The 12,804-nt window shown below is 51.9% G+C and overlaps 1 protein-coding gene across 1 annotated transcript; it reads right to left on the reverse strand.

Annotated features, from left to right (window-relative positions):
• Positions 1 to 9,866: 9,866 nt before the first annotated feature.
• Positions 9,867 to 11,111, reverse strand: LOC144115924 (uncharacterized). Its single transcript, XM_077650557.1, has one exon. It carries the CDS (start codon positions 11,109 to 11,111, stop codon positions 9,867 to 9,869), a length of 1,245 nt encoding a protein of 414 aa, XP_077506683.1.
• Between the last annotated feature and the right edge of the window lie 1,693 nt (positions 11,112 to 12,804).

Consider the following 12,804-nt stretch of genomic DNA (forward strand, 5'->3'; position numbering starts at 1 on the left):
CCCTGCAGCCCCCTGAGTTTGCTTTCCCGCGAGGCACCGTGCAGCGGCGTTCTCACCTCGAGGCTGAGCGCGTTCCCTTGTGAGTTACATTAACTGGCAAGAGAGGGCGCCAGCATCGCTGCGCGGAGACTGCCAAAGCCCGCGCGCGGGAGAGGGGGAGAGGGGGCTTCGGCGGGGATCGTCGGGGCAAGCGGACGCGTCGCTGGCGGCTCCGCTCTTCGCCGGCGGGGCGAAGAAGCGACGGGGAGACAGGCTCCCGTACTCGTCCCGTCCGGCCTGCGGAGTTTATATCCCTTGCCCTAGCGCGGGCGAACATTCGCTCGGAACCTTCCTGGTGAGTCGGACGACCTTGATTCATTAGCGTACCTTGTTGCTAGCTGGCGTTATTGTTTCTGTAGCAATAAATGCCTGTTTGTGTCAGCCAATGTGTCGTTCCTTTGTTCCCCCAGAGAAATGCCCGCCGTGGTCGGCGAGCGCTCGGTGGGGTGGGGTCCGGGCGGCTTTGAAATGTGTCAGCCGCGATTGAGTGGGGAGAACGAACTTATCTCCCCATTCAAACCCCACATCTGGCAGCCCAACGTGGGGCCCGCTCTTGGAACATAGGACGACTGTCGGTTCTGTTCGAGGAACGCTCTTTGTCCGGACTTGACAAGCGCTAGGCCTAGAGTGAATTTGATCGCTATGACCTGCGGCATGCTTTCTTGAGTGCGAGTATTGCGCTGCAGCATGTTTGAACTCTTCAACATGCTCAGCACGTTTTTCCCTGGAGTTTCTTCGTGAGAATCACTTTGTCTGTATCGAGGGAGCGCGAGGCCTAGCGCCCGCGAAGTCGCCGAGCCCGAAGCGAGTGAGTACGGAAGCCGCGTGGGTGGTCCGAGTTTCTGTATATATCTTCTCTGTCTCTTTTTCGACTCTGGGAGTCGCGGCTCCGGGAGCCGGGTGGCCTGGGGCCACGGGTGCCGCTACGAGCTCGCTGGTATTGCAGCTCGGCACCGGGCGCTCCGACACCGTCCGATACGGTGGGCGCCGACCGCTCAGAAGCTGCTTTGTGCAGTGAGCGGGGTAGGACCATCCCACAAAGCTGACGTCTCCTCGCGGCTGCGCGCACATAACCCGTTTCGGGTCTTTGTTGTGGTCACGGTCGTTGCCGGAGTGGTAGTTAGGCCTGAGGCTTTTCGGAGCTGCCTGCACCACGTTAAAAGAGACACGGCCACCGGACCGTGTCATTGAGAGGGGGCGCACTTTGCTGCCCGCCCGTTTTTTTTGTAACCTCGCACGAATCGAGCAGTCTCGTTCAACTCAAGAAAGGGCTTTGTTCATTCGAACTTAGCGTTTGCACAGCCGCCGACACATTTTGCTAGCGAGTTAGGCATTGTGCCACGAGGCCCTTGCAGATGCCGTTTTCCCTCCCGTAACCTACGTTAAACGCACGCCGAGAGCGTTTCGGCAATTTTGCAGATCCGGTGGAGCCACCCAGGCTTGCTGACTGGTGCACATCGTCTCGCTGCCACCCGCTGCGATGGAGCGGCCTGTATCCTGTTCGCCGTATCCATCCGGGGCAGCTGTGGCGAGACCAGTCAGCAGTCACCTGCGGCTGCTGCTGCCCTGGCGACTACTGCAGGATCCTGGCCTGCAGTTTTCCTACCGGCCTTCGATTCGCGGGCCATACGAGTCGTCCCAGCGGAGACCTTCACGCCGCCTTCGGAATACCGCGGAAGTCTGCGTGGACGCTGTCGGCGTGACCTCCGCTGCAAGACGTGCCTCAAAGACATGAAGACCAGGCGACTCCTCCATAGCATGTACTTTCAGGCGCGTGGGTCTGTTTAAGGTTGGGGGGATGTGGGGACCTGCCCTGCCGCCCCCTGAGTTTGCTTTCCCGCTAGGCACCGTGCAGCGGCGGTCTCACCTCGAGGCTGAGCGCGTTCCCACGGTGTTATAAGTACTTTAGGTGATACAACGACGCTCCCGGTGGCGAGACACATTTGTCCCTACTTCCCTCGTCCGCCTCTAGATGGCGTTAGCGTGAGTCGGGCCGCCCGTGCCCGTTGCCGAGCCTGTTTCACGTTTCGTCTTACGGGTGATCCAGTGAACTCTGGCGCTGCGGCGTTGATGTACGCTCCTTAAGCGGACAGTATTAACGTTGCACGGCACTGTTATCGTCGCTGAACGCTTTTGTTTGCATTGCAAGCGAATATAGGCGGTTTTAAGCGCGAAATCGGCTTTGATCGCGATGTGCCGAACTGCGGAGTGTGGTGCTGTTGGGGCGGCGCATTGTGATTTGATATGTTCAGTTTTTACCGTTTTAATTTTTATTTTTCACTTGCCCAATGCCTCCAACTCAGTTTCATGAGAGTGGATAACACATATCTATATTTTGAATGCTTCAAGCTGGTACTTGTGTAAACTGCAAACAAGCTGCAGATGCGATTCCGCAACACAGAGGAAATGAGGCAAGTGGCAGAGTTCGCGATACACATGATTTATTTTGACGAATGCCAGTGAACAGCAAAGTAATCATCAGCGATGCTAGCAGTTCTTGACAAGTAACAAAGACGGCAGTGACATAAATTTAAACGAAATATCGACAGCAACGGCAGAAAAAGACAACACACATGGAAACTCTAAACGTAGTTCTGTACATCTTTAGCCATAGTCCTATACACAGTATCCTCTCATGACAACCCATTACGTTGTTCCATAAAAAGGCAGCATGCCACTTATGCCAGCTTTGAGAGTTTGCGAAGGTTTTGGTTTTTGTTGGGCTCATTTTTCTTGAGCTGTTTGCAGTACTGGCGCATTCGCAATCCGACGTAGTAGTGCAACACTTGTGCCTTTATATCTCTTTTATGTTCTGGACACGGAAAAGAGAAATTGAAGTTTTCTAGCGCGTAGTCAATGGTGATGTCATACACTTCTTTGTCATCAGCGTGCTTCTGAAATATTTCTTCTGTCTGCTTCACAAAGTAGAAGAGAGCGGAGTGAGGATGTTTAAGCCATCCACGGGTTTTGCAAATTACGAGAGCTGCTTCAGGCTTTCTTGCCGCATTATCTGTTGCTACTAGCCCGAGTCTACACTGTGAACAGCCCGTGTTTTTCAGTAGCTTCCTGGACAGAAAGCCTGTCACATAGTAAACAATGCAATCTGTCACACTGGTCGCCATGGAGACCTTTTCAAACACAGCCTCGCATTCAATTTCGTTCTCCACATAGCCATCAAGTTTTGCCTTAAGCTCTTCCAATCGAGACTGACTAGACGCATCTTCTAAAAATGCAGCTGTCAGATCTGAAAGACTCAGCAGACGCGGTTCCTCTTTAGCCTCCAACTGGCAGTTCCCGTACTTAGGCGGTTTCATTAGACTGTAAATAGACAGCATGCTGTAAAGCTGCTGAAAAGTTGGCAGACAGGGGTGTTCATTTTGGCCACCTGCATGACGGATGACGCCAAAAAATTTTTCCAGAACATCTTGATTAAATTTTGCTGTCAGGACATACTTGAAGTCGCATTTTTCCAAAAGGTGTTTAGAAAGCTGCATTGTGGAAAGTATGGTCACTCGCAACCCTTCAGCAGTTGAGTCTGATAAAAAGTTGTGGCGATCAATTTTTCCAGCCTTGACATCCTTCTCCCACTCATTCAGCCACTGTAAAGAAGACTCCAGCACTTTAAAGTCCTCGCCACCCAACCTCAGCCCTTCGTTTGGATGTCTGCGATTTAGTGCATCAAAGAAATTATTAATTCTGACTGTGAACTCAACTGTGCTTTCTACATTTCGGAGTCCCTCTATTCCTCTCTTGGAATAAAACTGCAGGCCGTTTGCAACGCTCATACTAAAAAGCTTAGTAGCCAGCTTTACTCTCATCTTTTCTGTATTAGTTGGATTCAAATGAGAAAACGACAGTTTTGGACATACCCTGAGTCGGCCTTCAGCTTTCATGTCCGCCACAAAGAGCTTATCATAATACGACCAAAACTCTCGGCTCCCATTGATGCTAAACATTTCGTACTTCAACGGCGATTGCGTACACATTTGATGAGATGTGGTGTGTCCGAAAAAACAAAAACATCACGGTCGTCACATGCAGGGTTCAAAAAGCTATTTCTAGCGCCTTCTAGAACTCCTGTTACACCGAAATGCTTCCACATTGACCGGTTGGTTGCAGCACCATCACACACAATTCCATCGACAAGTGCACCAGCATCTTCAAGTAGAAGGATAGCCTTCATTATAAGTTGTGCCAGTATTGTCCCTTTCGTTGGTCCACGGCTTGCAAAGACTGCAATAGGTTGGAAATAATTTTCCCCAAAAGAACGGAACGCGAAGACTAGTCCATGGTCTGCCAATTGGTTGGGTGCTTGTACCTCGTCTCCGAAGTCCGCATGACCAATGTAGGTCATTGTTCTCGCATTAACTTTCATTTCCTTGTGGACATGGATCTCATCAAATATCAGAATTCCATGCCGCTTAAAACTATCCTTTGTCGCCAGCTTTCTTTTGAAGGCAGAGAGGAAACGGGTGTCAAAGCCACAATTAACACGCACCATATATAAGTACTTCCTTATAGTTGATGTGCAAGGAAGTGGTAAGATGTTGTCTCTTAGGAAAGAGTACCCTGATGGACTGCGTGTATGCAAGAGAAGACAGAGTAAAAGCCATTCTTCGGTATAGCGTCTGCTCTTTTTGTTGGTGCATCTGGCAGCTGCTATGCATTCTTTAATAGCTGCTGTCTGCCCTTCTGGAAGTCTCAAATGCCGGAGCTTGTCATCTGGGGCCTCATCAGAAATGGACGATAACTTTTTTTGAGTGTCCTTGAGTTGAATCGTCAGTGCCTTCACTCTCTTTGTCAGACGGCTAACCGATTTCTTCAAAGCATACTGAGCCCTTCTGAAGAGAGCGCCATCGCCCTTTTTAGCAGTAGTCATGCGGACGTATCGTACGGACTTATTTCCTGTAATTTTGCTCAGCATGCGCTTGTAGTGTATTCGAAGTGTTGTTTCTAGGCACTTGCAGCGCGGGCATGCAGTCTCGGTACCCTTTACAAAGAAAGCACAGTTATTGTGCCGCCACCGGCTTGTGATGTCAACGAAGGCAGTAGCTGGGCGAACATTTCTGTACTGCTTGACTCCTGGTCCACCAACACACAAGCGCATCTGGTGCACATGCAGCAACAGCTTTTCAATATCAGCAGTGCATGCTATATCGCAAGGAACTTCAAGAGACTGAAGAGTCACACGCTTACCTAGCATGACAACAGTTACAACAAGGTCCGAGTCGATGCTGATTGCTTTCCTTACTATTATATGGCTAGGAGGAGCACCCATATAGCTATACCTGCCATCAGGTACAACAGCATCGGGCAGTACCACTGCGGCTCGAGAATTTGCACCTCACAGAACACAATCGCCCGCACCCCATCGATGTCAGTTTTATGGCATGCCCACGCATCAGTTGGCAAAGTTATGCACCCAGGATTGTGAAAAACTTCATCGAAAGGCCCTTTCCTGAGTTAAGCATCCGGACTGGTCGAACTTGAGCAGCTTTCAGGCGCACTTCCATTGTCCACACTGGATGATTGCAGGGATTCGCTTGAAGTTCCGCCATCGTTGGGTGCCTGTGTGCCCAATGGGCCGTCGTCTGCAGCACGATGCCGCTTGGGAGCGGCGGGGTTCTGACGATCCATAGGCTCTTTTCTTCGTTTTGTCTTCTTCGACAAGTAATCCGGGCATCCGGGAAAAATCGTCGGAATGGCGTCACCAGCCAAAGTAGCTATTCGTGGCGCACTTGCTAACACTTGACCGTTGAAATGAGCCTCCCATGTTTTAGTGACGAAGCTCGATTCAAAGTGCTTCTCCCACACGTGGTCAGTCGGCTGCAGCAAGCGGTCCTTGCGCGGTATGGCGTGTCGCCAAGCTTTAAGGCGGTCCTCATCCTTTGGAGCTGCAAACAGGGACACCTTCTCAGAGAACGTCTTGTAACCGGAGTTACATCGAGGAACGAAGCACTTTCTCCCCATGTCGTCACTTTTTCATCACTGTGCGGCTGGGCGCAATGGTCGGTGAGAATAATCGCTTCTCCGAGCAATGATTCTCGTGAAGAGCGCGTGAGCGACGGCGAATGTCAAGCACAGCACAAGAGCTAGCTAGCACGTGGAGTGAGCACCAGGCGCGGAGATAGCGCTAGAATAGTGCGGCGATGGGACACGGTAGACCCGACCGGCCCGACCACACAGTGGCGCCCTCTCACGGCATTCACGGAAGTTCGTCCGAATGTTCTCCGCGGCGGTTGCACGGCGGAGGCGCGCCGTCGTATCACCTAAAGTACTTCTAACACCGTGCGCGTTCCCTTGTGAGTTACATTAACTGGCAAGAGAGGGCGCCAGCATCGCTGCGCGGAGACTGCCAAAGCCCGCGCGCGGGAGAGGGGGAGAGGGGACTTCGGCGGGGATCGTCGGGGCAAGCGGACGCGTCGCTGGCGGCTTCGCTCTTCGCCGGCGGGGCGAAGAAGCGACGGGGAGACAGGCTCCCGTACTCGTCCCGTCCGGCCTGCGGAGTTTATATCCCTTGCCCTAGCGCGGGCGAACATTCGCTCGGAACCTTGCTGGTGAGTCGGATGACCTTGATTCATTAGCGTACCTTGTTGCTAGCTGGCGTTATTGTTTCTGTAGCAATAAATGTCTGTGTCAGCCAATGTTTCGTTCCTTTGTTCCCCCTGAGCAAGGCCCGCCGAGGTCGGCGAGCGCTCGGTAGCGCACGCGATCACGGGGTGGGGTCCGGGCGGCTTTGAATCGTGTCAGCCGCGATTGAGTGGGGAGAACGTACTTATCTCCCCAATTCAAACCCCAAACGCGTACGTCACGAAAGGAAGGGCAGCGTCCCAGTTGGTCTGATCCCCTGCGACGTACATCGTGAGCATGTCTCTGAGTACGATTGAAGCGCTCGGTTAGCCCGTTAATTTGGGGATGGTAGGCAGTGGTGGTCCGATGTACGATGCGACGTGCGGTAAGCAGAGCTTCAATGACGTGGGAAAGGAAGACGCGGCCTCTGTCACTCAGGATCTCGCTCGGAGCGCCATGGCGAAGAACAAAATGATGCAGCAGGAACATCGCAACATCGCAGGCAGTAGCAGCAGCAAGGGCGGCTGTCTCGGCATACCGGGTGAGGTGGTCGACGCCGACGATAATCCAGCGGTGCCCAGAGACCGTACAGGGAAGCGGGCCGTGAAGGGAGTGGTTGCAATGGGCCGGTCACACGAGGAGCCGAGGTCTTCCGCCGCTGACAGGCGATGCATGATCGGACGTATTTCCGAACATAGGCGTACATGCCGCGCCAATAGTAGCGCTGAGAAAGTCTTTTGAATGTTTTCAGAACACCAGTGTGCGCACACTGAGGGTCGGTGTGGTAAGAGGCGCAAATTTGAGATCGTAAATGGCGGGGAATTGGGAGAAGCCACCGCCGACCATCAGGCATGTAGTTGCGGCGGTATAGAATGCCGTCCCGGAGGGCAAAGTACGGAGCTTGACGCCGTAATGTTCTTGAAGGCGCAACGTTTTGTGAAGAAGACACGGCGTCTATTAGGGAAGCAAGCCACGGGTCCTTCCGCTGCTCCGCAGGCATATCAGCGATGGTAAGAGACAAAAGTACGGGATCTGTTGCCGAGCAGCAGGCAGCGTCGCTGGGAATGGGAGATCGAGACAAAGCATCGGCGTCCATGTGCTCACGGCCGGAACGGTAGATGACGCGAATGTCAAACTCTTGAAGGCGAAGAGCCCATCGAGCGAGGCGACCGGATGGATCTTTAATAGACGATAACCAACAGAGCGCATGGTGGTCCGTGACGACGTCAAACCGGCGACCGTACAGATAGGGCCGGAATTTTGTTAGTGCCCATACAATAGCTAAATATTCCCTCTCCGTGACGGAATAGTTGGATTCAGCACGCGACTTGCATACGCAACTACGTATTCTTCAAACCCATCTTTTCGCTGAGCCAAGACATCTCCGAGGCCAACGCCACTCGCTTCCGTATGGACCTCGGTAGGTGCTTTTGGGTCATAGTGTCGGAGTATTGGCGGCGAAGTCAAAAGATGGCGCAGGGTAGTGAACGCTTCGTCGCACTCGGCCGGCCAGCCCGACGTGTCATTGTTTCCGCCAAGTAGCTTCGTCAGTGGCGCAATGATCGACGCGAAATTGCGTACGAAGCGCCGGAAATATGAACACAAACCTATGAAGCTTCGAAGTTGTTTGAGCGACAGAAGTTTAAGAAATTGCGCCACAGCACGGAGCTTGACCGGATCAGGGAGAATGCCTTTTTTGGAGACGATGTGCCCCAAGATGATGAACTTCCGAGCGGCGAAGTGGCACTTCTTGAGATTCAGCTGTAGGCCGGCCTCAGTCAGGCAAGTCAAAACCTGTCGTAAGCGTGCGAGGTGCGTGGTGAAATCGGCGGAAAAGACAACAATGTCGTCCAAGTAGCAGAGGCATATCTGCCACTTGAACTTCCGCAAGATGTTATCCATAATCCTTTCGAATGTGGCGGGTGCGTTGCACAGACCGAATGGCATCACATTGAACTCGTAGAGGCCATCGGGTGTAACAAATGCTGTCTTTTCTCTGTCAGGTGCAGCCATCGGTACTTGGCAGTAGCCGGAACGTAGGTCAAGGGAAGAAAAGTACTCAGCGTCTTGGAGGCAATCAAGAGCGTCGTCGATGCGAGGAAGAGGGTAATTGTCCTTGTGGGTAGTTTTGTTGAGGGGCGGCGGTAGTCGAAGCACAAATCTGATTGAGCCATCTTTCTTCTTTACAAGTACCACCGGCGAAGACCAAGGGCTGTGAGACGGACGGATGACACCACGGTGTAGCATGTCCTCAACTTGTTCGCTAATCACGCGGCGCTCTGCTGCCGACACACGATATGGCCGCTGTCGAAAAGGCGGGTGAGAATCAGTATCTATGCGATGAGCGACGGTGGAAGTCCGGCCTAGAGGAGTGTGGGCGACGTCGAAAGCAGAGCAAAACGTGTGCAGAAGGGCTGAGAGCTGCGTCCGGTGGGCGGAAGGAAGGGCGTCGTCGATGGCGGCTTGGATAGCGGCGTCGGGCAATGGATCAGGTGCCAAATCGGAATGAAGGGCGTTGATGGAGAAACGGTGGGAGGTAACGGGGGCATCCAGGTCAGAGAATGTGGGCAGGTTGAATTGAACCAGAATATTCGCCACGTAGCAGGGTAAGCGGGCAAGAAGATGGATTGTTGATAAGCATCTTAATGAGATTTCCGTGAACATCGAGAACAGCAGACGGCAGCGGCAGGTTTTTGCGGTGGACAAAGGAAGAATACGGCGTAAATAAAACGGTGACGGCCGGCGTGGCAAGGCACGAGAGGGATACAAGCGCTGAATCCTCCGGAGCGATATGAACGTCTTGAGCGACGGTGAGCTTCTGCGGACACACGAAATGGAGGTCGTCGGCCAGTTCGTCGCACAATGCAGAAAATTCTACCTCAGCGCGGGCGCAATCGATCACGGCGTTATTTTTTTGACAGGAAGTCCCACCCGAGAATCACGTCGTGGGAACAAGACGGCAAGACCAAGAATTCGACACTGTACAAAATGTCAGCGATGACAACCCGCGCTGTGCATGTGGCCAAAGGTGCGATCCACTCTTTGGTTGCAGTGCGAAGCGACAAACCAGAAAATGGCGTCGTCACTTTCCGTAGGCGACGGCAGTCTCCCATCAATCACTGACACAGCAGCACCCGTGTCGACAAGCGCGTACACAAACAAACCGTCGACAGACACCACTAGAATGTTCGTGGGAGAAGGATGAGGCCTTGAACTGTTCGAACAGCACGCAGTTCTTGCCTCTGGAACTGCGGAACTTAGTTTCCCTCGTAAGCGGGCGTAGGGCGACGGCGTATAGGTGACAGTGAACGGTGACGTGGGGACGGGGATCGACGGGTCCTATACGGACGCTGGTCGCTGGCGTACGCTTCCGGAGGTGGAGCAGCCCGAAGCAGCTGGGGTAAGCCGGCAGAAGGCGCAAACGCTGGAGGAGCGACCATGCGGCGACGACAGTGGCGGGCCACGTGGCCGGGGAAACCGCACGAAAAGCATATAGGCCGATTGTCCGGTGTGCGCCAAGGGTTGTAATGTGGCGAAGAGGGAGGATGAAGCGGTGCCGCTGGTGGGACCGGTGCCGGACGCAGGAAAGGCGGACTGGGTGAAAACGCCACAGGGTGAGGCTGCGCAGCCACGGCGGCGTACGTCAAGGGCGCCGCCACAGGAGTGGAGGGGTTATAATGGGCCGCGGCTTCAGCGTACGACAAAGGAGGGACGGAACGAACTTCAGGCAGGGTAGGAAGAGCCTCGGCGACTTGTTCTCGGATGACGCGCTGAAGCGAAGGCATAAGAAGAGAGGAAGCGTCAGGACTCGGGTTGACGAGAGAGAGCTGACGAGCAACTTCTTCGCGAATAAACTCCTTTATCTGGGGCAACAGTGGCGAGTGGTCGCAGTCAGACGTCAAAGCCCCCATAGGCTCCGACTTCGAGAGTGGAGAGCGAGTGAGAAGATGGCGCTTGCGTAGTTCGTCGTAGCTTTGGCATTGGGCAAGGACGTCGACGACGGTTGCTGGATTTTTGGCCAGAAGCATCTGAAACGCGTTGTCGTCGATGCCCTTCAGGATGTGATCGATCTTGGCGCGCTCCGGCATCGAAGAATCCACACGCCTACACAGGTAAACCACATCCTCAATGTAGCTGGTGAAATTTTCACCAGGCAGCTGAGCCCGAGCACGTAGGCGTTGCTCGGCGCGCAACTTGCGCACCGCGGGCAGGCCGAAGACGCCGGCGAAATTCTGCTTGAAGGCGGACCATAATGTGATGTCAGCCTCGAGGTTGCGGTACCACAGATTCGCAAAGTCCGTAAGATAGAAGATGACGTTGTTCAGTTTGCGGGCATCGTCACATTTATAATGGATGCTTACCCGCTCGTACGAGCTTAACCAGTCCTCGACGTCATGGTCCCCGGTTCCACTGAATACAGCAGGATCGCGCTGTCGCAACGCTCCAGCGCAGACGAAGGTCGGCGGCAGGGCGGCAGAAGTGGGGCTGGAATCTTTGGGCATGGTGATGACCGGAAGCATACGACTTCGATGCTGCAGGATGTCAGCAAATCCGCACCTCCACCAAGTGAAGGGGGGTTTGTACACAAATAAGACAGGGGAAAGAGTTCACGGCGGGCGACACAAAACGACGAGCAGGACAGCGAGCAGCGCCGACGGCCAGTCCAAAAAAACCAAGCGATCTCGTGAACCGCGGCGAAACTTCGTCTTTCACCTGCGCCTCGTCTTCATCGGCGCTTGGTCGATGATCACAATTCCTGACCCTGTATTGTTTAGGTCTGCTGTTACCGCTTCTATTGAATGATATATTGTGTTGATCACTTGTTCTAACTTATCTATGTTGTGATAATTTATTGTTCTCTGCTGTTTGTATTTTCAGTGTTATTATGTATTACCTACTCCCCTCTGTAATGCTTTGCCCTGAGGGTAAAATAAATAAATAAAAATAAAAATCTGCCTATTCGGCATCAGGCGCGGCCGTCATGGTTCGCTGCAATATATATATATATATATATATATATATATATATATATATATATATATATATATATATATATATATATATATATATATATATATATATATATATATATATATATATATATATATATGTGTGTGTGTGTGTGTGTGTGTGTGTGTGTGTGTGTGTGTGTGTAATTTTATAAGTAATTTTCTTTAACAAAAAAAAACAAAAAAACCTGATTGATTGGCACTAGATATTAAAAAAAAGAAACATTCCCCTATGCACATCGATTTAGGTGACTGTTGGCTTCCTTAATATGTTTGTCAAACGAGCCCCTCACTTCATTTGCCTTGTCTGCTAATAGCTCAACGGGGGTCTCGGTTCTGGCAGTCTTGATGCCATAGGTAGCATAAGAGGGCTCTCGCACAGTTTCCGCCCTCGCCGTTAGATGACGTTCTACGTCACACTTGCGGTATTACAGGACGTGCTACGTCCACCGCTATGGACGTGGGTGGCGCTGGTGAACACTCTCAAGGTTCGCTTGCACGCAAAACATAAATACCCACGAAAGTAGCAGATTGGACAGCCGTCGCCGTAGCTCAGTTGGTAAGAGCACCGGACGCGATATTCGGAGGTCGTGGGTTCGAATCCCAACGGCGGCATGGTTGTTTTTTTGCTGCTAAGTAATTTCCTTTAAAGGAAAAAAACAAAAAATACTGATTGATTGGCACTAGATATTAAGAAAAGAAACATTCCCCTATGCACCTTGATTTCGGTGACTGTTGGCTTCCTTAATATGTCTGTCAAACGAGCCCCTCACTTCATTTGCCTTGTCTGCTATATATATATTAAGGAAGCCAACAGTCACCGAAACCAAAGTGCATAGGGGAATGTTTTTTTTTTAATTTATAGTGCCAATCAATTGGTTTTTAAAGAAAATTACTTATAAAGTAGCAGAAAAAACAACCATGCCGCCGGTAGGATCCGAACATACGACTTCCGAATATCGTTGTTTTTCTGCTGCTTTATAAGTAATTTTCTTTAAAAACCAATTGATTGGCACTATAAATTAAAGAAAAAAACTTTCCCCTATGCACTTTCGTTTCGGTGACTGTTGGCTTCCTTAATATGTTTGTAAAACGAGCCGCTCATTTCATTTGCCTTGTCTGCTAATAGCTTAACGGGGGTCTCGGTTCTGGCAGCCTTGATGCCATACGTAGCACAAGAGGGCTC

Source organism: Amblyomma americanum, chromosome 1, assembly GCF_052857255.1.
Source record: "Amblyomma americanum isolate KBUSLIRL-KWMA chromosome 1, ASM5285725v1, whole genome shotgun sequence".
Lineage (NCBI taxonomy): Eukaryota > Metazoa > Arthropoda > Arachnida > Ixodida > Ixodidae > Amblyomma > Amblyomma americanum.